Below are 25,869 nucleotides of genomic sequence, written 5' to 3' on the forward strand. Positions count from 1 at the left end.
TATCCATTTGAATGTGTTTGAAGAACAAAGGCGATTAGGCTTCTGTCTTCAGACTGAATTCTTCTACTGCTAGCTTTTCAAAGAAGATTTTCCTTTTATGGTCTTCCTCTTTTCTCTTTTTTCTGTGCCAGAGTCAAGGTATTAAACTGTGCTGTTCCTAAGGCTAGGCCACAGGCTACCTTTGCAATGCAGACATTGTGCAAGGCCTGGGTAATTGCCATTTCACTGCAGGGAGGAGTCTCATCAGGAGTAGAAGAGGGTGTATTTGCATTATTTTTACATGGAGGATGTAAGGGAACCTGCAAAAGAAGGAGAAGAACCAGCTTGCAAGGCACCCAGGAAGTGCTGTGTTCTCAAAGAAAACATGAAGAAAGGTTTGGGTATTTGTTTACTAGTTTAAGAGTCAGTTTACTTAGGGTTGGGGTTTTTTTATCCCCCAGAGTGGAAGGCTTCAGTCCCACCTTCCAGACACACACACACAAAAAAAAAAGGGGTGGTGGTGTTCAAATAATCTGCGCTTTGGTCATTAAATTACAAAGGGCCTTTTGAAAGATTTGTCATATCTCAGCCTCTGAATGCAGCCATTTAGAAGATTTGCTGTTCTGCACTGTGAAGTAGAATTAATGGTGGTCCATGAGATGACCACAAAGTTTCCCAAAATAAATGTGCAATTGGAATGCTTAGAAGGCAGTGGATAAATGAAAGGTGAAGAAAATGAAGCAACACATAAGCTCTGACTTATTAACCTGAACTTTATTTTGTTGTAAATTAAAACAATTGTGGTAACACTGCAGAAGATGGCACATGGATTACTGTTTTCTTAAAAGTGGGCAGTAACTTGAGAAACACTTTGAAGGAGAGTACTGACAGGACTTGAATGTTTATGTCATTGATGAGCATATCTGGGTACACAGTAGTAGTGCCACTGCTTAGAAAACTTCAGGGAAGGCAACAAGGGAAAAAGTGATGGCATTAACTATAAATCAATGCTAACATTTCATTTAATGTATTTCACACAAAGACCATCATTTAGAAACCAGGTCACCGGCTGTGAAAGCTGAAGGTCCTTTGGCTCTTTGGAAAATTAAACTGTTTCTTTACATGTCCAACAGTGAATTTGGCAGTGCAACTGCATAACTGCATCTTCCTATGTATGGGTAAAACCTTGACTTTTAACTTACCTGGTATTCCAAGCTACCACCTCTTTGGTTCACTGGTGATACTGAGAAGGGAACTGATGTGGGTAAGGTAGCAGTGGAATAATGGTAGAAATTAAAAGGGCCATTGGAAAATCCCATAGCCTGGTAGTGAAGAACCTGTGATTTTATCTTGAACCTGGAGCTCTGTTTGGAACAACTTGCTGTTTTCCTGGCTTTTCTGTTTAATTAGTGGAGCTCACTAGTAACACAGAACTTGATAGACCAGACTGCAGAGTTTGTAATGATCTTTCCAGTTAGAATTTTCTGACTTACATCCATTGTGGAACTTAGGTCTAGAAGGGGGTCCCAAAAGATCACCTGATCCAGCGTGCACTGTATCAAGACTAAATATATCAAGGCTAGTACCAGCTTGCTTATCAAACTTTGTTCTTAAAAAATTCCAGTGAGAGAGATTCCACAGTCCCCCTCAACAGTCTGCTCCAGTGTTAAAAAATCCTTAGTTGGAATGCTGATCAGCAAAATCTTTTAGCATTTCTTGTCACAAAACAAGTTGACTCTTTCATGTCCTTCTACTGGAGCCAGAGAGAAAAGCTGACCAACGCCTCTCTAATGGGCTTGTATGTATTGGAAAGCTGCATCTTGCTTGAAGCTTTTATTTTCTTGACTAGGCAAATCTAATTCCTTCAGCTTTTTCTCAAAGGGTTTTTGTTGTTTTCTAAACTTCTTGTTATTTTCCTCTTTGTCTTCAGCTGTGTTTATATTTCTATGGTGTTCAGCCAGGACCAGACCCAGTATGCCGCTCGGGGCTTTGGTACCATGCGAAGTTAAGAAATCAAACAAATTGTCTTGTATATGATACACCTGTTAACACATTCCAGAATTAAATGGATTTTTTTGGCAGTGGCACTGCACTGTTGATTTATGTGGTCCATTACCTGTACAATCCTAAAATCTGTTTTTGCTGTCTTTCTGTCTAGTCAGGAATTCACACTATTTATTGAGGTCTGTTTCCTAAGAATAATATTTTATATTTCTCATTACTAGTTTTCTCCTTGTTGGTTTTTGGGCAACCTGTCCAATTTGACAGTAGCATTTGGGGTGTCTGATTTCATCCCTCCTAGAGTTTGCATCCCCTGGGTTGTTTTGAGGTTATGAGGTTTTTTAGCACAGATTTTACAAGCATAAATGTTGCATCATCTAAGTTGTCGGTGAACATACTAAACAAAACTGAGCTTAGGACAGACCCTGAAAGGGTCTTTCTGAGCTGCCTTTGCATTTTGATGAATAACCACTGATGACCACTATGGTTTTCTTCTGCCAGATGCCTGCACACTTTCCACTAGTTGTATTTAAAATGGCATTCTGTGAAAGTGGCCTGTAAGATAGTGCCAAAAGCTGTACAAGATGCATCATGTCCATTGCCTTCTGTTTACCCAGAACCCAGAACTGTTTACCCAGTGAGCTTAACAATTACTTAAAAAAAGGAAACCTGATTTAGCACAAATGCATCTTGCCCATTTTCCATGTGCTTTTTTCATTCTATTAAATTAACTCATACCATCTCAAATATTTAAAACATGATTGCCCCAAACCTTTCTGAACATAGCAATGAAGCTATCTGATCTGTCATACTTTTCTAGGAAGCTTGAGGGGTGGAGAAGCACCTTCCCAAGGAAGGGCCCATTTTAATGCTTTAAAAATACTTTGACAGGCAAGACCAAAGCTGCCCATCACATTTGTATGGGTTTTTTTTTTAACCTCCTCTTAAGGTCTTTGAGTTTTTAAAATAGCTAAAGTGTATTTTCTGTAGTAATCCTACCTTGTTCTTGTTCCTTTCTTTCTTCTTTTTCCAATGACACCATGTTCTTGGTTCTGTTTTTCCTGACACAGGGTTGATATTTAAAATCCCTCTGAAAACAATGCTATTATTTCATAGGAGTTATTTTCTGTCATTGGATTGGTTTATTTCTCTAAAGTGTCTGTTTGGAGCGGTGGGGAAGAATTATGTCCTGAAATGGTTATTATGATAATAATCTGCTCCCTTTATAATGCCTGGTGTGGTTTTTTTAATTAAGCATGTTGTAATATAAATTAATTGTTAATTATATTTCAGTTACTTCTTTCTCATCTTTCTTAAAATACTTGTGCTATATATCACTTATCAGTTATATATATATTATGACAAGTAACTTAATAATGTTCCTCCCTCATGTGCCTACCTTCTGCATGGGTGGAAGTGCATTTACATAGTCTTTTTTTAAAGCTATTTGGTCTGAAAGAGGCAAGTCCTAAGCATATGGTTCCATTTTACTGGCATTATTTAGCAACTCTTCTAGCTTTCTTTCAACAAAAATATCCATTTTACACTGCATAAATCTACAATTGTTCCCCAAAGATCCCATGTGGAATCAGGGCTATATTCATGGTATTTTATCAACAGGTTGGTAACCAAGAGGTTTATAATATAAATTTCCATCTGCTCAGTGGCAACCTGTTTAGGAGATTGTTACGAAAGACAGTACTATGTGCTCCTCTAACATTTCACCAGGGGATTTCAAAATGATTTATAAGACAGGGATATAATTACAGGGAAGTTGAGCTTGGAGAGGAAAGCGATTTGCTGGAATGCAGCACAAGATACAGAGGACTAGTAAACACACTTTAACAAACACAAGTGGGTAAAACGTGTTCTCTGGGGAGAGAAGGACTGAAGAGCTAATGAGTGAATTCATTTGTGTTTAGGACAATATTTTTCAAGAGGCTTTTGTTTTAAACACAGGAAAATACTCATCTCAACTGCTGGAAGACTGTTCCATGACCTAAGTATATAATTATCAGGAAGTTCTGGGCCCTGTGTCTGTGCTTTATCACGTTCTGAACTTCGGTGTCCAAACTTCTTACAAGCTTCTGTGAGCCTGAGGTCAGCAGGGCTCCTCTGATTTACACTACCTGAGGATCTAGCCTCAGTTGAGAATATAAACTTAAATGAATTTTGGCTATGTTACCCTGTATTTGGGGGGATGCAGTAGGGGTTTTGCACACTCACCAGTCAGCCAGCCCCCAGTCGGAGCGGTGCTAACATTCTCCAACCCACTGTTCCCAACTCCTCTGCTTCGCTTGTCTTAAACTCTGGTGTCTTGGAGTTTATTCCTTTACAATAATTGCATATTCTTTCCATGCCTCATTCTGTCACCTCTTCCGCGTCAATGATAGCATAGAGAGGTTTTTTTAATCTCTCCACTTCAATCAGTCCCTCTTGGCTACCTTTATTTTTTGTTACTTTTCTGCAACTTTATAAGCTTTGCCTATCATATGCGTAGAATTCAATGCCATAGTCTACCTGCTGTCGCACTCATGCTACGTAAAGTGGATCCATTCCTATCTTGAAGAAGTGAGCCTGCGTATAAAGCAAAAAGTCTGCGTTTTCTAAAGTTTGGGGGCCATATATTGTAAATTTATGCATGGTTTGCTGCTTGCTGTTTCTTACAGCATTCATGCTCTTAGGAGTTCTCCTCCTCAGCGAACCTCTGTGTTGGATTATTTTTTTCTTTACATTGAGCTCAGTTTGTCAAAAGTCAGTCCCCGCTTTAATTTTATGTTGACATTTTTAATAATGTCCCTTGTCTTCACTATTTTACACATAATTAATAGGAGTGGCAGCATTGTCTCAATCACATGCTGTGCTGTTTACTTGCTCTGGTGATTCTTTAAAGGAGAGGATTAACTGCAGCTTCCTCTGGATTCATGGCTGCGAAGGCTTTAAATCAGACCATTCCTGTCACCGGCCCTTTGGTGTCAATTTGACAAAATTCCCATCTTCCCCTGTGGTCCAGGGTTTGGACTATATGAATCAGCTTTCTCTTCAAGTTAATACTTTGAAATAAACTGAGATTAATTATTTAACAACAGTTTCTTGCATTGCCAACCCTATGTGTTAAAATGTCAAATCATGCCGCAGAGGATCACAAAACTGGCTTTAACGATGATGTCTGGTGAAAGCCTGCCTGCTTTTAAATGCAGCACAGAGATCAGGAGGCACAGAAGATGATTGCCCAAGTGATAATTTCTACTCCTGCAGGCAACGACCCTAGCTCTTTTTTTTTTTTTTAGGGTATCAGAGATTCATACATAATCCGCTGACTCCAGGCACTGTGGCTAGGAGGAAAACACCAAATATCAGAACGCTTGTCATGAAAGGAGGAGGAAAAAAAAAAAGTCAGACGTTTCTCTTAGATAGCAACATGTATGTTGGGGAAACGGCTCGGGAATGAGGGGCTTAGAGGCTTCCAGTTTCTGAAGGGCGTTTGGCCAACGGGGATGCGACATTGGCGATGCACACAGACCACCGGGGCGAGTCGGGAAGCGCTCGGCCACCGGAGGGTACCGGGCAGCCCTGGGCGCTGCTCCTTGACGGCGCTGCGGGAACTGGGATTTGGGACAGCGGGAGAGGAACCCGCACCCCGCCGAGGGCGGAGGGGGGCCGGGGCGACCCGAGGGGTCCCGCCGCAGTGCCGGGGAGCGGGGGGGGCGGGTGTGTGGGTGTGTGTCTGGCTGCAAAACCGCAGCCCCGGGACCGCCTCTACCGCGCCGAAAGTTTGCGAAGTGCCTCAGCGGTGGGGGGAAGCGGGGCGGGGGCTGTCCCGGCGGGGCTCCTCCTCCGGGGCCGGGCCTGGGCCTGGGCCGGGGCCGGGCGGAGCGGGGAGCGACCCCCCAAGACCCGGAGCTCGCCGAGGGAGCGGCGGCGGGGTCGGGGTGCTGCGAGCAGGAAGAGCCCGGGACGTGACTGCGGGCGGCCCCGGGGGCGCTGCCACCATGAGGTGGCGCGGCGGGGGCTGCCTCCTGCCCGCTCCTCCGCGGCTGCTGCTGCTGCTCCCGCTGCTGGGAGCGCTGCTCCGCGCCGGAGGTAAGCACCCTCTGCACCGGGGGTGGGGGGGCTCGGCTCGGCGGCAGGGAGCCCTGCCCTGCCGCCCCCTCACCTGCCCGCTCCCGCCTCACCGACGAAGCTCCGTGCCCCCGCCGGGGCTCTCGCCTTTCCCCGTCCCGCAGTGGGGAGTCTCGGCAGGCCGGGACGCGGGTCCCCGGGCGGGTGGCGGAGGGTCCGCGCCGCTGCCCCCCGCGGAAGTTCGGCGGCGGCGAACGGCGGGCTTTGTTCCCGCGGTGCGAGCGGCGGGGCGGGAGCGCAGGTTGCCTCGGAGGCTGCTGAGCCCGGCGTGTCGGGACAGCCGCCGCTCCGGAGCAGGAATGCAAACGCGTACCCGCCGCTACGGGCCCCTTAAAGCTACAAACCCGGCTCCGCCGCGGAGCCCCGGGCTACCTGCCTGGCCTCGGCGGGGAGTGAAGGTCCCCCCCGCCGCGCCCGGGAGGGAGGGAGGGAGGGAGGGAGGGAGGGAGGGACGGACCAAAACCAGGGCGGGGGGACGAGGGGAGGGGTCTTCGCCAGCGGGGAAGGAGTTCCACGAAGTCTCCCCCGTGAAAACTCACCTTTGCGGTTGCTCTATCGACTGAAAAGAAGTTGCTTTTTCTTCCCCTTAGTGCGGCAGTACTTTCTTTTTCCAGGCACGGCCGGTGGAAGAGAAAACACCTGAAAGGTTCGCGGAATTGTTTATAAAAAGTGTAGGAAGGCTTTTGGGGGAGGGGTGCGGAGAGGAGATACTTACCTCGTTTCTCTCCCGTTGCCCATTCGGCAGCTGCTGTATGATTTCATCCATCCGTTTTCTCTTGTGCTCCTCTGAAGTGACAGGAAGCATTTGCCGTAGTGCCGCTGACCTCCCCCGTCCTGCGAGTATCGCCTCTGGGGCACAATCACATGGGGTTTGGGTTTCAAGTAATATTATTTCTCTTCTAACAAGAAGCCTAATTGCAGGCAGCTTTGAAGAAGGTGCTAAACCGACTTGGAAGGGCTGAGTAGAGGGCTGCAGTTTTGGATATCAGATGATCTCCTTTTAGAAACCAGAAGCACTCTTAAATTCCAGGTGCCACACAGATACTTAAGTGCGGTCTAGGATTGAGAAGGATCTAAAGCACAGATCTTAATGTAGGTGTGAATCCGGACGTGTTTTATTTTGGCTGTTACCCAGGTGCTCCTAGTTAATGTGTCTGGGCTGTTAACAGCCATGTGGGGGATGTCTGATTGTAAAGTGCAGGTTTGCTCGTAGGTGGTTGTGCCTTGATGTCTCCAGGATGCTTTTTATGGCAGTTTACCTCTTTCAAGTAGTTCTCCCATCAGTGCGCTTTCCTGTATCCTCTTGTCAAATGTATGTGAATTTATGATTGGACATGCCAACTGCTTCCAGAAGTAGGCACTCTCTTTCCTTCATGGGAAGATACGCTTTACAATAAGAACACAATTCCTGAGCAATTTTTTTTCCCTATTTGAAGCAAGGAAAAAAAATGAGGAGGTGTCAGGATGGAGGGGGCAGAGAGATGCCAAAGTCTGTGATGAGTTGGTGTTCCTTAGCTAGAAATTTTTCACTGTTGTCCCTTGGAAGTACCTGAAGGGATGGTGTATGGCTTAACTGTCATAGAGCATCCAGAGTCACAGAACTTGCAGCGTCAAACAGGTAAATTGTTAGAAGCACTTTGTGATTTACCACTGCACCTTGGCATGGGAGCGGGTAAAGCAAACAAGTCTGCAGGATTGACCTTTGACCATCTTTTGGTGGATAGTGGCAGTTACAACTGGAGAAGACTGTGCCAAAACAAAAAAAGAGGTCTGCAAGATTCTTGAGCTCTTGGAAAAGGGCGTTACAGGTAAAAACGGGTGTACAGAGAGAATTTAAAACTGATGGCATGCACTGCTGGTGTGTGGTGATGAAGAAGGGCCTGATGTCATGGTCTGCGTTAGTATAAATACAGTGTCACGGAACCTGTCTGGGGTTATGTGCTTGCCGTTCTGGCTCCTGGAGCTCTGCCAGAAAAATACATGGCTAATATCAGAGCTTCGCTCCCCAAACAGCTTGACTACATTTTAGAGTCACAAACCTGAATGCAATACCTCTATAGAAGAATAGTTTGCAGTGGGAATTGTGCTCTCCACTATGTGTGCTTGGCCTTGCTGTTGGTTCTACAGCTCTCGGCCAAGTGCAAAATGCCTGTTTTCCTTTTGTCAACTTGGGAGCTGATAAAGTTCTGCTTCCTGGGTGTGCTGAGGGTACCTGGGTTTGCTGTTGATCAGATTGGATGATATTCACAGCTATCATGATCACCCTGAATTATCTTGACTGTTTCTTTTTGTCAGAGTGGTAAAGGCAGTAACTCTTCTAAAATGAAGGGTAAAGGTGCTGCAGGAGGCTGACAAGTGGTAGCGTTGGGTTTTTTGTTTTGCTTTATTTTGTTTGGTTTTTAACAATTCTGTGTCTGCTAAAACATGGTAGCATTAGTGGAAAAGCATAAAGCGTAAATCTCCCAGTATGAAGTTAACAATATAATTTCATTTATTTAGTGCAGATAAGAAATTTTATATCCTCTTTCCAGAAGCTTTCAGTTGTGTGCTTTAGCACTGCTTTCTGCAACAGAGAATCCCTTCGTGCATCCTGGGAGTGTGGGTGTATGCAGCAACCAAATCAATAGGTGCTAGTCATGCAAAATATTTGCATTTCCAGAGTGTCTTGTGAACCTTTAAGAGGGATATTCTGTTAATGTGGGCCACAAAATGGGATTTCAGAAAACTTGGAGCTGTTGGTCTACGTTCTGTTCATTGAAGTTACAGAAGAAAATGTGGTTGGATATAAACATTATCCAGTTGTTTGTAGTTCAAACCAGAAGGCAGTACTTGCTGTATGTTAACTAGAAAAAGAAAGTGAAGTGATTTGTATCTTTTTTTAAAAAAAAACTTCTAAAAACCTGTAGTTCTCCAGACTGGTGAAATTAACATTGAAAAATAATTAAAACATTCATTCTGTGAGAAAGATCTGTAGTCTGATAGTCCTCTTGAATCTTCCTGCACTGTTGTGAAATAGGCAAATATTATCCTTGTTTTGTAAATGTTGGAAGTGAAGTAGAAATTGTCTTGCCCAAGGCCAACTCCATTTGCCCTAGAATGCAATGTACCATTGAACACGATGGTATATATGCTTCATAACACTTATAAAAGCTGATAAAGAGATGTTATCTTGAAAAGCAGTCACGGTTTTAAAAATAGGTTTAAAAAATGCGCATCCTGCACCTTCGTTGAATTCCTCTGCTGCTTGTGACTTTTGTGGCTATTTCTCTTTATAATAATACTTCTGTTTCACTTGCTGGTGATCAAAAGATTCATAAAACTGCAGAAATTTTACTGACTCTCTGTTGGAAGGGGTGAATTGGTGAGTAAACTGTTGTTAAGAGACATAAGAAAAGTGGATGCTATTTCTCTAGTCCTGTTACTTCCACATTAGCTATTTGTGATGTTATCTGAAAGGGGGTTACATAGCAAGGATATATGTATGTATATATGTGCGCATACTTAAACTGACCATCTTTTAAGATGTCTGGCTTTACCTGATGTAACATCCAGAGCCGGAGCTCTGGCAGGCAGCAAACCCACTCCATTAATTGGCCTACTGTATTTGGTGGCTATCTGTGTTTCACACAAATCGTGGCAGGGAAGGCTAATTGTAATTGTCATCCATGAATCTGATGTGCTTGATGGTTAGGCTCTTGCTTTTTGCATCTGTAGTGCCTGTGGCTCTTTGCCGTGGCTGTTACGTTAGGCATTACTCTATTAGGGGATTTTGTCGTCTCTTCTGCGTGAAGACCGAGCGCTGTAATGCGTCTTGAGTCTCTCCTCTCTGTATTGTCTTCCCTGTAGATTTCCGTTTCCCTGTAATAAAAGATAGTAACTACATGGATCCAGGGGCTTGTGATTCCGTATGCTTGTGGTTTAGTCATGCTGTATATCTGGTCTCTCTGGGACTGTTACCTTGGGAGTATTTGGCTGCCATCCTGTTCTGGGTGAGCCTGTGTTCAGGTTTTTCAGCTTTCCAGGCATTTTTTTTTGCCTCTGCTATGCAGAACTGCCTGTTAAGTGCTGAAGTATTCAATTCTAAATGCTGTGTATTTAGTCTGAGAGGCTCTCAAGCTGCAGTCAGTATTTCTGTGAGGAGCAGAACTCCATCTCAGCTACTGTGAGCCTAGATGAAAGCAGACTCACTATGCAAGGGCACAGAAAAAAGTCTTTATGAAGACTTTATTAACATCAAATGGAGCTGATGGTTATGGACTTTTGCCTTGCTAAATTGTGGGTGACTGAAACTCCTCATACCAAGGAGTTACGTTTGTTGTTTAAAATAGAGGAAAAGGAAAAAAGGGTATTGAATAGTCGGGAGCCCAATTCTGAAGCGATGAGATGCTTGCCGATAGGAGGATGCTTAATGTTAGCACAACTTCTGGTTGTGAAAAGTAATAACAGATCTTCTGCTTTTCCTGAAGTGGTTCTTGGGTCACTAGATTTTTCTGTGTTTACCCACCAGTCATCAAGTCACAAACCATTAATGGATGGTATTGTATATGCATATTAAATGTTTGTACTGCAAATCACAGTTTTGTCAAAAAACATATGCCAGAAGACAGTGTAAACCCTTGTCTCAAGCTGTTATATGTTAATAGCAACTTTCTGATGTTGCAATACTCAGAATGAAGAAGCACCAGCTATTTCCCCTGAATGGGTTAGGATGAGAATAAAATTCATCTCCCTGTATTATAGTGATGAGGTTTTTCGAAGATATGTTGTCCAACAAAGCTTCCAGCAGAGAATGTGTTTTCCTGAAAGCAGACCTCATATTCTGAGTGTCAAGGTGAAGTTTTACTCCTGGAGTTAAATCTACCAGCAGTGAGACGTTATTGTGACTCCAGGCAGGGGAGATCCCTCTCCTGGCTACCAGCATGGTGACTTCCTCCGTGTGCCCTAGCAGGGCATAGTCTTCTGTGTCTCTTTGTTACCGCCTGACAGCCCCTCCCGGCTGCTGGAGCTTCCTGTTTCTATTGCATAGCAGCAGTTCTTTAATCAGAAATCTTGTTAGTATTCAAGGATAATTGATCCGACTCTCTGGTAGGGGGTGGGGACCCAGCCTTGCATCCTTCTCCTACTTGCCACCCCCAGTTTGACCCCTGTTGTCTCTTTGTTTTCTCCTGTTAAGTTTGTGCCAGTGATGTGTGTGTGCTGTTTTTCCAAGCAGCCTGAAGTTGGCTGTAACCAAGAGCAGCAGTTAAATAGAGCCCGATTTCCCCGCTTCCTGGCGTTTAGTTGTTCGGCTCCATTTTCTGGTCTTCTGTGTTTTTGATTTGCAGAGAAGGAGCTTACTTGGTGCCCCTGGGCATCCCTTAAACCCGTTAGAACAAACTCCATTATTTCACTGTACTTAGAAATCCTCCTCCTTTAGTCCCAGCATCCATCAAAATAATGTATCCTCTGTTAAGGCCCTCTGGAAAATGTTTAATAGGATCTTTTCAAACTCAAGGAGAGTTCCAGTGGGGAAGGGGGAGGGGAGAAGGCTAATGGAAGATCTGACTGTGACTTGCAGTAAGCCCGAACTTGGCCTGTGTCAGCTCTCCCTTCACCTCCAGGCCGAGGGAGTGCTGAACAGAGCGGATCCAAGACTGGGATCAAAGCTGGGAACAAAAGGCGTTGGGAGAAAAATTTCCCGTCTGCCCAAGAGGCAGCCTCACAAAGGTGGTACGTAATTTATCATTCGAGGTTTATTTCTGCTGTGCTCCTTCTGGAGAGGGAAGGAAAAAAGAAGTGACTCTCCTGCTGTTTCGAAGGGGATAAGTGATGGCTTAGGAAACTTGACGCAGGAAGGGGCTAGGGATACCATGGAAAAACTCTTTCAGTGCAGTCTGTGCCCAGTTCCTTTCTTCTCAGGCATGGTCAGACATTACTTCTGTTGGGGAGGGGGAGGCGGGAACCCTATTCTTGCCTTTTGAAGTTTCAAAGAGTGAGTACTTTTAACTTCTCTGGTCGTTCCCAAGTCTCAGTGTACGGGGTGGCACTGCTGTTGGCAAAATCGAGTTCTTTGAATTTCTGAGGTATTTTTCTTACCTTAAGGATTGGCCTAAGTGCCGTGGCTCTGTGGAACACGGAGGAAGAGGCTACGTTTGTCCCAAAGGGTTTGGAGTCTGAATTAGATGTCCAACATCTGATAAGGACCAGGGATGCAATAATTCAAGTGGGATAGATAAGGTCCAATATTAAAATTGCATAGCATTTAATTAAACTTCCTTTAGCTTTGTTTTAATGGGAAAAGCTTCTGAAAGTTTTTAATTCCAATCACTTCTTATAAGAAGGCTAGAGAGAGGTTTTTGGCTAGGAGTTGGCACCAAAGACTACTGAAAGTTGGTAACTGGGGAAATAAGGATGAGGAACCAGATGCAAGAGTAGTGTAAATACCGAGAAGAAGGGAAGGGGATACAGGAGTACAGATATTAACAGAAGCAAAGATAGGCATTTTGGAAATGAGAGCCAAGCTGGCAAAGGAACAGAAGAGCTGTGTAAGGAGATCCAAGTGGAGTAATTATATAGGATCTGATGGCAGAAAGAGTTGTTAATTAGGTAGTTTAAAACATGGAAGTTTTGAAAGTGAAGGTGAGCACTGAGCAGTATTTAACTGCTGAGGCAGGGAAAGACTTATTTTATATTAAAGCAGGATGTGACAACTTGTTAGGGACCCTCAGCAGCAGAGTCCCTGACCTAGTGGGTGATTTTATGAAATATCAGGAGCTTAGTAATGGGGCCGGAGGCGGAAAGGGAGACGGCTATTGGCATAATGTGGAGATGGTGATGGAGCTATCTGCAGTGGTGGAATGTGGGAGCTGTCAAGCTTGGGAGCACATACAGCCAGAAGGATTTTTGAGTGGGATGTCCAGGAAGATATTTTGGAGGACAGTCCTGCCTGGAAAAGTGTGTGACATGGGAGGGCAGAGTTGAAGAGAGAAACTAGGAGTTTTGAGATGGTTGCCTGGAAAAATGCATAAAGGGAGTATAGGAGATTACTCTGGGTTTGGAAAGGAGTCTGGGTACAGAACAAGAATGGTGGCAGAAAATAAACACCTTTCTGGGAAAGGAGGCCACTTCTTTTCCTCTTCTCCATTAAGAATTGCTATGTGAAGGAGTGAGTCTCTAGTGAGAACTGTTAAAATGTAAACATGTGATGCTCTCAGCCCCCTTCTCTGAAAGGCTCAGAGGCAGCATTGTGTGACTATGCAAGAAGGTTGGATGGAAATATGCGCTCTGGTCCTTTACCCTGAATCTCCAGCTCCGGCAGTTCATTTGACTTGGTGACAGTTGGTAGTGTCTGGGAGAGGTTCTAGCTAAGGTGCAGCCGTTCACTGTAGCAGAACCATGTCCCATGGGATCTAGGATTAGAATAAAATGAAGACACACCTTCATTGTTTTTTTTTTTTCCTTTGTGCTCCCACCCAACTTTAGTTCTAAATTTCCCTAACTGCTGAATAGTCAAATCCTTTCTTTGCAACTCTGAGGGCAGGGGAAAAAATGAAAAGTTGCAGGATTGTAATTTCCTGCTTCTGTTCCAAGCTCCTGAGGATGAACGAGGAGGTGGGATAATTCTCTGAATTAAAATTGCATTTGTTAAGAGGAAGCCAGCTTTACTGCTGTCCTTTCTTTGTGATTCAGAGTTTGCAGCTTCTTCAGGCTTGACAAATTTAGGAAATGAGGTTTTTGAGGCCTCAGACTGTGGTGTTCTCACTGTGATTTTTGAAGCCTGTTACTCTTGAAAAGCCTGAGTTGAGTTTCTTACAGCTGGAGGACATGTATCTAATTTGTGCTGCCTTTTAAAAAGGGCTTTGATCAGCATAGTACCTATTAGCACGAGGACAAACATAATGGGTCTGCCTGTGGGAGAAAACTGGAGAGCTTGCAGCATGGGAAAGGGAGGTAGATTGGAGGTTGTCATTCTGGAGGCTTTAATAGCCAAGATGCTGGAGGGGACAGTCCTTAGCAAAGAGAAATGCTAGTGGACTATCTGCATTTTTGTCATGGGTCTTGAATAGAAGTATTCAGTGTCTAAACCTCAGGAAGCGTGATGTGGGAGTAGGTGGGAAACTAGGTTGGGTCTCCTGACAAAGGCACCAATCATTGCAAACAGACCCAAGTTTAATACAAGGAAAGAGCAGGTTGAATTGAGTTGAATTGACTTTGACTCTGTATCCATGCAGAGTCAAAGTGGTGAAGGGATTTTTCTTGGGCATTGACTTGGAAGCAGGGAAGGACTGAACTGGGCTGGTTGGTAAGGTTACGGCCCTTTGCTATCTTTGCCAGGCCTTAGGGAATGCTGCCCCTGGGTCTGACTTCTTTCCTGTACTGGTGAACGGCAGCTGCAAGGGGGTGTTGACTCATGAACAGCTGATTGCTGAGAGGTTAAGATGTCTCCACCACAAGGGTGGTCACCTCATGTGTTGTTCCAGTTTGAACTGTCGCTGTTTGTGAATCGACACTGTCTGTAGGCCTTTGTTCACTGCATTTTTGAGTGTAAGGAAGAATTCAGACCTGCAGTCAGCATTACCTTAAACAACAGAAGGCCTTTAGGCCTTTTGGATGTTTGTTGGGGTTGGTAGTGGGTTGTTTTGTGTGTGGTTTTTTTTTTTTTTCTCCAGGCCCAGGTTTCTTTTATCTGTGGAACGGGTGGATCCCCTGCCTGTGCCTCAATTCCCCTGGAAGGGCAGATTTGTCAACTTTGCATCTTTGGCAGTTATGTTGAGTAATTTCTATGCTACCAGTACTCAAACAGGGAAGAATAACCTCGTTGATCCCTGCCTTCTGCAGCCTTCCACTACAAACTTCTTTGGCTTGAAGCGGCTCATCCACTCACAAGAGAAGCCTGTTGTTTCTCTTGTTCGTGACCTCCTGTGAACTGGAAGATGAGGAGGTGTAATCTTCTGTTGCTCTTAGTACAAATTCCCAACTTGAACAAAATAAGCTAATTCCTTAGTTTTCCAGTCAACTGTCCCTAGAAAATGTTTTTTTTCATACTTCCTTTATTGCTTATTATGGTTAGTCTTCAGAAGTCTGGGAACAAACGTTTAAGCTGGAAAGGAATGTCTTAAAAAAAAAAAAAGATAATTTCTGTGATACTCCGTAGTAACTTACTTTTCTCCGTAGTAACTTACTTTTCTCCGTAGTAACTTACTTTTCTCCGTAGTAACTTACTTTTCTCCGTAGTAACTTACTTTTCTCCGTAGTAACTTTTTGTTGTTTGATTGTGCTGGAGAAGCAAACTCTTGATGACGGTAATACTGGAGGAAGAAGAGAAGCTTAGATGATTCTTTCTGAGAAATGACCCATGAGCAATTTTTGTGCTGCAGATGCTTTAGAACAGACTGGCGGGGAAGAGGAGGTGGCAGGCACTTGCCTACTTTAAACACTTGGCAAAAGCTTCCTGTTTAGCTTAACCAGGTACGCAAGGCCAAATCTGACACAGTTACGGTACAAAACTAATGGGAGATACAGGGCAAATTAAACCTATGTACAATCCATCAGTTGCAGGAAAAAAATGAACAGTACTCAGACAGAAGCCTTTGAACAAGGAAGGGAGTGAGGCAGAGATGACATCTTTGGTATGTACATCTTGACTTACCTGCTCAGGTGAAACAGCCTCTGAGCTCAAGCTTCCAATTAAGCGACTGGGACAGCTGCCAAAACACCCACATTTACTAGCTAATACACTGCAGTGCCTTGGTCCTGCAGGTTAATCTGGGAAAGGCATGGAGTGATACCTCAGTTTGTTTTGGGCTTTTTCTTGAACGATGTCATAACAACATGCTCTGCATCCTGTAGGTCAAGATCTTAAAATAAATGTGGTGTAATGCTAAAACTGCCTATTAAAGCAATGTGAGGAAAGAGGGCCGTCAGAGTTATGCCACAGAAGACGAGATATGCCTAGGGAGCCAGCTTTTCTGACCTTGTGGGCTGCATATCGAACTCTTTAAGGTATGCGCTGTATGCTCTGTGCCCTTTAGAAAGAAGTAGAAGGGGAGTGGCTCACAGGAGGGAAATGAGAGTAACTCCATAAGAAGAGAATTATTCTGTTGCAGGATGGGGCTGGGCTGAGTTGGCCATGCAGTTAAGGTTCCTCTGCAGCCCCACACTAACCAGCCTCAGGAGCCCTTGCGTGCCTAAGGCTCTGTGCCAGCATGGCTGTGCTGGCTATGTAGTAGCCCTAGCAAGTAAGATACATTTCAACTACTCATTGTTTGAGAACCGAATACAACGCTGAGATTTTCCTGCGTTACTATTTAATGGCAAATTAAATGTTTGACTCCCACAAGAATGAACTCCAGAGCTCTGCATTTTCTTACATTGTAACCAAAGGGAAGTTAACCTTTCTATTTTCAGAAATGAAAAGACATGATAGAAATAAATCCATGAAATCTGTGCAGTGATGGCTATAGAGTAGAACTGGAAGGATTTCCATTGCTGATCTTTGCATAAAAAGACTTGGTTTCAGTGCTGTCTCAGCCAAAGCAGCAAAAACTGTCTGTGCTTAAAAGTAGTAAGAGGTCCATAGACTGAACCCAAATTAAAACACTGTCCATTCCTACAAAAACAATGTTTCTGGGATTCGGCACTACTTTTGAGGCTAATGAAGTAAATAACTTAATCCGAAATCCATCTGTTTGAGAAACTAGTCTGAATCTAAACCAGAACACAAGTTTCTGTGACAAAAAAGTCTGAACCTACTAGCCAACTAGACTGCCACAAGTTATTGACCAAAGTTGTTATGCTGGGAGATAGTACCAAATGAAATGTGCGAAATCAAGTCAGACTCTTACCAAATACTGAACTGGTATGTGCAACTTTGAGCTGGATCCAGGGAGAACACCACAGATCAAACAGGAAATGTCTGGGAAAGAGAAGGGAAAGGAGAGACCAGGAAGGAAATATTCTGTGAGTAAAATATAAAAGAAGATTAGAGACAGCAGGAAAACTTACCTTACTAGAAATAAGACATTGTTCCTTGGGATATTTTCATTTCTGTCATTGGACTCTCCGTGCTATGTACCCTCCTCTGTTGAAACCTATGCGGAGGCAGGCACTTCATATGTTGAATCCACTTCTCAGAGAAACTCAAGTGTGCTGTTTCTTACATGTGGGTAACACTTGCAGAGCTTGTTTTGCCAATAAAAGTGTCTTTGAATTGACCGTGGTGGGATGTGGTGCAAGTTCTGATGCATCATGAAGCTCTTTGTAAGTGCAGATTTTGATGAGAACTTGTCTCTAAATTCTCTAGTAATTTTGTTTTCTTGTTGCTGTTGTGAATTGGCTCCTTTGTTTCTGTGGTCCATTGTTGTATGGCTGATGTTTGAAAATGAAATGTCTTCCATCTGGTTAAGAACTTTGATTTATCCTTGGAAGCCTGAACTGCTGCCTTTGCTAGTAGGCAATAAACAATGTTCCAACTGTCCCTAATTATCACGCACTTGCCTTCCTGCAGATCCATGTTTCTTGCAAGGGCACTAGAAGAAATGACTTATGGATCATTAATTGCATTTTTCCTCTCCTCTGTTCCTGATCTCCATAAATTTAGCCCTCTCTTCCTGTTTAAACTTTGTAAATTAAACATACTACTCTAGAACGATTAAACAATGGGCTGGACAGTGGAGATGTGGCTTGCCTGGAACACAGTCAGCGGCTTGGTTGAGGTGACATTAGGAATGTAACTGCAAATAACTTATAAGGGCACATTAATGATTTGGAGTAGGGTTTAGTATAAACTTGCTTTATGGTAAACACTGTCTTCAAAATACAGTTTAGGGTAATATAAAGCCCATGTTTTGGAATATCAGAATGAGAGGAGTTTTTGTTCCTGTTGCCTTTTGCTTTCAGTAAACTTGATTTCTCTCTGAGACAGTGAGGTTTTTTTTGGTGTGGGTGCTAGGATGTTGTCACTGCTGGGGATTGTTCTCTACCCTGCTTGGGTAGAGAGATATGTGGCTTGACCTCTAGCTGCAGGGCTTCCTTGACCCACAGGGTGTGGTTTCGTGTGAGGCATAATTTAGTGTAACTGTGCCTTGCCCCACAAGAGCAGTCTTGCCCCCTTGTCCCTTTGATAGGTTTGTGTGTATCTCTGCTGGATGAATCAGTTCAGCTTGTTGTTCTGTTACAGACCTGCAAAATGATGAAACCACCGGTTGTGTGGTATTGGCAAGCTGAAGAGAATTGTTCTTCAGTGAGCTGATAAGTATAGACCTGATGGAAGGATGGAGGGAGACAAGACCATCCAGTTTTTTTGGCACTGGCTTGCTGCTACTTCACTTTGTCTTACCAGTAATTTGGAAAGGCTTTCCCTGGAAAAAAAGGAAGGTGAGAATTCAAACCCAAGACTTAGTTTCTATGGCTCATGGTAGAGCATAGGCCTCTTTATTGTATTGTACTTGTATGACAGTGTTGTGGTTTAGTCCCAGTCAGCAACCAAGCACCACGCAGCCGCTTGCTCACTCCCCCCTGGTGGGACGGGGGAGAGAATCGGAAGAGTAAACGTGAGGCAACTCATGGGTTGAGACAAAGACAGTTTAACAGGTAAAGGAAAAGCTGTGCATGGAAGCAAAGCAAAACAAGGAATTCATTCACCACCTCCCATGGGCAGGCAGGCGCTCAGCCATCTCCAGGAAAGCAGGGCTCCATCACGCGTAACGGTGACTTGGGAAGACAAACACATCCCCCCTCTTCCTTCTTCCCCAGCTTTATATACTGAGCATGATGGCGTATGGTATGGAATATCCCGTGGGTCAGCTGTCCTGGCTGTGCCCCCTCCCAGCTGCTTCTGCCCCCGGCAGAGCATGGGGAGCTGAAAAAGTCCTCGACCAGTGTAAGCGCGACTTAGCAACAGCCAAAACATCTCTGCATTATCACTGCTGTTTCCAGCAAAAATCCAAAACACAGCCCCATACCAGCTACTACAAAGAAGTTTAACTCTATCCCAGCTGAAACTAGGACAGACAGTCTTAGTGAGGGATTGGTGTCAAAGGGTGGTGAAAGATCAACTTATAGATGCTGCAACTGGTGCAGTACATTAATTGGTGATGCCTTTTGTTGTTGGAAACTTCTATTCATTAAGACTGGAAGCAAACACCTACTGTCTTGTTTTACATGGGCTGATGCAGACCTATATTCTGAATTGTTGCCAGAGAAATTGTCGATCTAAATATGAAAAGCTTTATCCCCTTGCTAGCACCTTGACTCTTCCTTCTTCATCTTGCCTTTTAAATGACTGATGTCTATCTAGCAAAGAGTTGGTTTTTGATCCTTATTTGCAGAACCTGGATATGAATTTTGCTTGCTTTTCCCTCTCCACTGATGCAGTGGTGCGTCCTGGTTTGACAAGCCTGGCCTTGGGCATGAACACAAAAGGAGGCACGATCCCGCCTTCCCCCAGAGTTGATGCCGAAATGGCAGCGCTGATGCTAAGTGTCTGGTTAGTCAAAGGAGGGCAGAGCTAGCTATTTGGAAACATAAGCTGCATAAATGGCCATTCCTGTTCTCCCTGAATGAATATGTGGCAGGCTGAAGGGGAAGATCTACATGGGCTGAATCTTACACATGAATTGTCAATTGGATCATGTAAAGATTCACTCTTATGGAAATTAGAGCATCACAGTGTTACATACAGTGTGTACATACAATAAGGACAGTCTGAGCATTCATAATTTCTACATGTAATGAATTGACAGGTTTATTGAATAACAGAAAAAACACAATGAAACACTGGCTAACATAGTAAATAGAAGCTCAGCTTAAATTCTTTGCCTTTTAGTCTGTATGTTGATACTCCTTGTCCTGTCTTCTCCATGCCCAAAATATCTTTGTGTTGAAGCTGCCTTTCTCTAATCTTGTTTTTTTCCCCTCTGACATGCTGCACACAATATTATCATAATTGAATGGACGTATTTGTTGTATTTGGGGTCTGATTCTGGGAGAGTGAAAGTTCTCAGGTGTAATGCCCTTCTGAGAGGATCTAGTTCCTGGTTTTGTCCTAGATTATGCATGTTCCTGTTATCTACCAGTTTGTTCAATAAATGGTTACCATTAGTCTAATGAGGGGTATCATGTCTGAACCCAGCTCACAAAGGTCTCTTCTGCTTCTATGACTCTTCTACCCTTTCCCCTATCCTGACTGTACCAGCTCTTAGGAAGTATTGCAAATGGATATTTAACCGTGTAACCACAAAGGTCAAGAAATTTGAGAACAGAAGCATAGCTTGGACTTGGTTAGAAATCCAAGTGTTAAACCCCGGATTCCTGACTGGGATAGTTTAGCTGTGGCCAGCTTCAAATCATAATTATTGAGTGTTCCTTTTTGCTGCTTTATAGCAGCAAGCTAAATTGCTGGGTAGAATTCTGTAAATACATAATTGGCTTCAGTGGCTGTACTTACCCAACAGCTTAAGTGTTTTTCCTCATAACCTTTGGAGATAACCTGTACAGAACTTACTTGGGAGCATCCTCTTTGCAAGCTGTGACATAAAGGTTCCCTGTGATTGTTGGGCCAGGTGTGCTAATGCCTAGGTGTTCCCCCCCTTTCTTCTCTCTAATGATAGTTGACAACTTGATTTTGGAGTCTACAGAATTTTTTCTTGCAAGGGTAAAGAACTGAACCATGGTGACTGGTTGCTTAAGAGCTGGGTTTTTTCTGCATACTGAATTCAGTGGCTTTTTCCCAGATTAAAATGTTACATTTTTAAACATTTACTGTACTGAAGTGTAGAATGATCTAATTCACTGTGTTTATTCCTTTTCATAAGAATTTTCAGCACAGTAGCATGCATATCCTACTTCTAAATGTACAAACATTTGGTAAGCAGACTGTGAGAAGAAAATAACTCTTGAGCAACTGTAGTAAATATGCCTGAAAAGCCTTAAACAGGAAATGACCCCAACTTCTTATGTCAGTTTGACTCTGAGGCTGTGGTTCTGCAAGCAGTGAAGCAGTGGGAGGAATCAAACTGGGCTGGGTGAGGAGGAATTGGAATATCTTTCAGCTTTGCATCTTTTCACTGCTCGTAGCCCACTGGACCACTTTCCCTGATCTGTTTTTTTTTTTTTACCAGGCTGTGCAAGGCTGTGTCAACTCATGGGGGTCATAGGACTTGGGAGTAGGGGAAAGAGGGCTGGGAGCTTTTTAAGGTAGCACTACTGATGAATATGAAACCACAGTCTTGAAGTTTCTTTCCTATTTTGAGCAAGTATTAGTGTGTTTCTGGAGGACCCAAGAGCTGTGTATCACTTAAGCACAGCCAAATCAAGGCTGCTTCCTGTCCTTTGCTTGTGTTGTACACAGAAGAGGGTTTGTTTTGGGAGAATATCTGGCAAAGAAATCAAGAAACTAGGTTATAGCATGAAAGGCAGAAGATTAGAGCTTCCCCAAGGAAAACAGTCATGCTTTTCTGAGGACTTGATACCTAAATCATCTTGTATGTATTTCAGTTTGCCAAGTGTTTGTGCACTTATAAGGAGGGACATGGGAACGATTTCCAGAATGCTGTTGCTATTCATAATCCCATATTGTTTGATAATGTACAATTAAAAAAAGGAGGGAGGGGAATGAACCTCTAAGCATACGTCTCAGAATCTGGAGTTAATGGACCACAATCAACCTTGGAATAAAGGACTAGGAAATGGGAAAGCTAACTGAGCTCAGCCTCTGAGGTTGAGATGTATGCTGTTGTGACCGAATGGCATGTAGCTTAGCGGTGTACTGTGACTTCAGTAGATCTGATCTTGACTCATCAAGGCTTGTTGGCCGAAGGTCCAAATGTACCAGATGTTCTTACTTAGAGAATAATCTGTAGGAATAAATATTAAGTTCTTACAGTGTCTGGGAATGGTAGTGTATCGTACCAGAAATATTCAGCAAATTTAGTCAAGATACAAACTGCACACTAAGGCCTTTTTCCCCACCACAAAAATCCTTTTTTTTTCTGACTGAAAAAAAGTAATTTTATGCACAACCAGTAAAATGGACTGCTATCTGTTCCACTTAGGAGTGGAAAGAGAGGAAAAATGTCTGTGTCCAACTGAAAAAACACCTCCCAGGAACATCTCAAGGTAGATTGTAATTATTGGAGGTAAAATTCTGCTACAAATAGAAGTAACTAGAGAAGTAGCCCTGTGTTCTGCAGCATCTTTATTGCTATCTGGTCATTTTAGGTAGCATTTATAGCAGTGATGGGCTTGGGTCATTCTTTGATCAGAGGAAGTACTCTATACTTGGCTGAATAACATCACTCCTTGCAATGCCCACAAATTGCCTCAAAAAGCTTGATTCAACTTGATTTGTCTGTTGCACCCTATTCCCCAAAGTACAGTGGAATAACAGAAGGAAAATGGCTCTTGAGTCATCACAGTAAATGCATCTGTAAGACTGAACAGAAGACGCCACGCTGTCTTGTCATGGTTTTTGGCCCTGAGATCATGGTCTAGCAGAAGGCGGTACGCCTGCATGTAGGGTGAATTTTTCATCTGTAGGCAGAAGAGTCTTAAAAGGCTTTCAAATAGTATCAAAAAATCTTCTTCCAGGGCTGAATGATGTGTCTGCTGAAATGATTTGTGGGCTTTGTGAGGAATCTGTGTCTTTTATTTAGATATGAACTTCAGATCCTGGAACCTGGTCCAGGAAGTAGTGTCAGAAGCAGTTTGTAGTAATATTGTTAATACATGCTCCTCTCATGAAGAAAAATCTGCAGGCATTTTTAGCCTGCTTTTGTATGGGAGCAGTGCTTATTTCAATGTGTGTGCGTATCTTCTCACCCAAAAAACTGGTCCCAGAGAATAAAAAAGTTTCATGAAAATAGGCAGCACAATAAAGAGAAGGCACCACAGAAGCAACTTGGCTGTGGGTGAAGATTCCTTGTGAGTCTGCGTTTTGTTAGACATGAAAGGATTCACTCCCTCCCTCCATTTGGCAACAGATGCACAAAAATTGACTATTAGAGATGAATCTATCTGAAACTGGATTTGTTAGTTCTGCTTCTCACGTACCTACTGAGATTAATCAGGTGTGCAGGTTGGAGTATTGCTGGACATAAGCCTATTTCCAGGTTCCCAAGTAGCGGCAGTGGTCCAAGCGGTTAGTTCATCAAGCTGAGGAGATACTTAGTCCTCTCCTGTTAAGAGGCAGAAGTCTTCAATGGGCTTTAATTGGGTTGCACTTTAGGACTGCTCAAAAGCTTTGGCTGGTTTAGGATGTGACTGCTTGGCTACAGAGTGATATTTCTGGCAAGAAGCCTGTTAAACTTGTGTTCTGGGCTAACTGCCTGCTGGCTGGTTCTCAAAGACGAATGAGAGGTTTGGGATGGTGTGGTGCTTTTTGTTTGTTTGTTTTTTAAACTCCTGAAATTTTTGGACTGGAATTTATCTGTTAAGGTTCTGATATTGTGCTCATCCCCAGCTTAAGGGTCCATGGAGGGTGTGCTGTCTTGTATAGCAAGAAATTTTAACTAGGATATCCGAAATAATTACTGCTCCCAGTGATCCACCCTGTGCTTCTGAATGGCTGAATATGAGGTAAAACTTTGCCGAATGTCACAGTTTACAGCTCAGCAACTTCCATTTATTTTAGCATGCTGGATTGTAAACTGGTCCTTTAGGATCTGCGCACAACTGTCCTGAGGCAGGATCTTGCCCGCTCAGATCCTCTGGGTTGCTGGGTCTAGTCTGACTGAACTGGAAGGAGGCTGCAGGTGTGATGCTCCTTTCCCTCTGGAGACTCGAGTCTCTGGGTCTTCAGGCCGTGTTACAAGGCCTGTGTGCCTCAGCATTAGCCTGGCTGGAGTGGAAGCTAGCTGAGGGGTCTTGCTGAGGGCAGGGAAAGGAAGGAAAGGGGTCCTCTGTGCTCCGAAACCTCCTCAGTGTCTTGGAGCACAAGAAAGATGTTTTATAATGCAAGTTGAACCAGTACTGATGGTCTTTCCTAATTAGTTATATCAGAAAGGCCAAGGATCTTTACTGCTTCTACTGATTTCTTTTTTTCTTTCCTTTTTTTTTCTGCCTTCTTTTTTTTTTTTCCCCCCTTTTGTCTTGCTTTCAGTTCACCCATCTGCATCTGGTCTTGCCCAGGCAGCTGCTGCTCTATTTGTATGTTCCCTGGGGGAGCTCTGGTGCTCCTTTAAGATTTCCTGTTGCTTTGGGAATTCACCTTTTAGACGCGGTGCTTCATTAGCCTCTTTCATTTATTTAGTACTGTGAGAAAAGATTTCCCTTCCCAAAAAGCAGAAGAACGAGTTTCCAGTGACATCTGCTTGAGAGAAGAGCGTCTCTATGTAAATACAGCAGGTTTAAAAACCTCCTGCTATTGGCAAAGGAGTGGCTGGGGAGTTTTTGGAGGAATGTTGTTTGACCGAATTGGCACTAGGAGGCCCTTTGGAGGCAGGGGCTGAAGAATTGCCCCCTGCTCTTTCTCGCACGCTGGTGAGCAGCCATGCTGCCCCTTGTGCACCATTGTCCTCCTCCTGTCTCGGTCTCCTCACAGTCGCTCCTTTTTGTTGCTGCTTATTAGAGAAAAAAAGCCATTCAGGATTTTTTGACTCATCTGGTTCTGCATTTTCTCCTGTTTGCCGCCCCTCTCCCCTGCCGGGTGTTGTGGGAGAGCCATCCCCTCTGCAGGCGACGGTGGGAACGGCCCTCGGCCTCACTTATCACCAGTGACAAATCAATGGCAGCCTTCAGAAAGCTGGCCCCCAGGATCCCTGCTCGGCCCAGCTCTGGAGCAGTGGGAGGCTTCCCTGGTGGACAAAAGGACTCCTTGCAGCTCTGACTTGTTGCCTTAAATCTAACTGAGGAAACCTTTTCATTCTCTTCAGCAGCAGCCCCCTCCCCTCTTGATTTGTCTTGGGGAAGGTGGCGGCTGGTGGAAAGGGGACACTTGTAGAGGCGGGGGAGATGGAGGTGGGGGAGCATTGGGGTTTGTAACGGTTTTTCTGTTTCCCTTTCACAATAGTCTGGCTAGTGCATGCAGAGCTGGGCTCACAAAGCCTCCCCGAAGTGCCCAAAGTCCCGCAGGGCTCCTCACAGTGCAAGTTTGCTGTGTGTATCCCTACCAACAATACAGCTGGGCCCAGCAACAGGCTCCAGCTTTGGGCAAATATTTCTACAGCTTTTCCTTAATCACTTCAGAGGAGAGGAGGGTGAGATGGGTTTGGGAGGTGGAAGCGGGGTAAAGAAAATTTGTGTATGTGAGGGAAGGGAAGATGGGTGGAGGGATTTACCTCTGGTTTCTGTGGTCCAGACTTCTAAAGGGAGCCTTTGTCAGCATTCAGCATCCGCGCGAAAGCTAGAGTGGGTTTGGGGGACATCAGTGTTGGATCTGAGGGAGGAGGGAGATTTAGGCAGAGAACACATAATGGTTAGGGCTCAGCCAGTCTCCCTTTTTTGTTATCCTTTTAGCAGGAGACATTAGCTGACAAGCCCCTTCTGGGCGCTTTTATCCAAAGCGTTGGTGTAAGCTGAAAGCATGGCCTTTTCTTGCGCTAAGTATGTTTAGCTTATTTCTGTTTAACTGTTCCCTATGTTTTTATGCTTGATTTCATATTCCCTCTACTACCTGTGAATTATCTCTCTGTTTCTAGTTTATTTGATCTGGGTCCCAGCTCCAGATGTGGAAGAAATCAGAAGTGATGTCTCTTTAAAGCAAACTATTGCAATTTGACTGTCTGATAGGTTTTGGCCTTAGAAGTTCCTTTGGCCGATTACTGTAGTCCTGGGATAGTCAGGTAAGCTCAT

At 44.0% G+C, this 25,869-nt stretch overlaps 1 protein-coding gene across 2 annotated transcripts in view; it reads left to right on the top strand.

Moving 5' to 3' along the window:
• Positions 1-5,841: 5,841 nt before the first annotated feature.
• The window catches only part of LRP4 (LDL receptor related protein 4), an 81,817-nt gene continuing 61,789 nt past the window's right edge, over positions 5,842-25,869 (top strand). For both annotated transcript variants that reach the window (XM_075105466.1, XM_075105467.1), the window contains exon 1: positions 5,842-6,063. In XM_075105466.1, the coding sequence (XP_074961567.1) occupies positions 5,973-6,063 (91 nt within the window). In that variant the 5' untranslated portion in view covers positions 5,842-5,972. The remainder of the gene's footprint in view (positions 6,064-25,869) is intronic.

The sequence above is a fragment of the Phalacrocorax aristotelis genome, chromosome 10 (genome assembly GCF_949628215.1).
Source record: "Phalacrocorax aristotelis chromosome 10, bGulAri2.1, whole genome shotgun sequence".
NCBI lineage: Eukaryota > Metazoa > Chordata > Aves > Suliformes > Phalacrocoracidae > Phalacrocorax > Phalacrocorax aristotelis.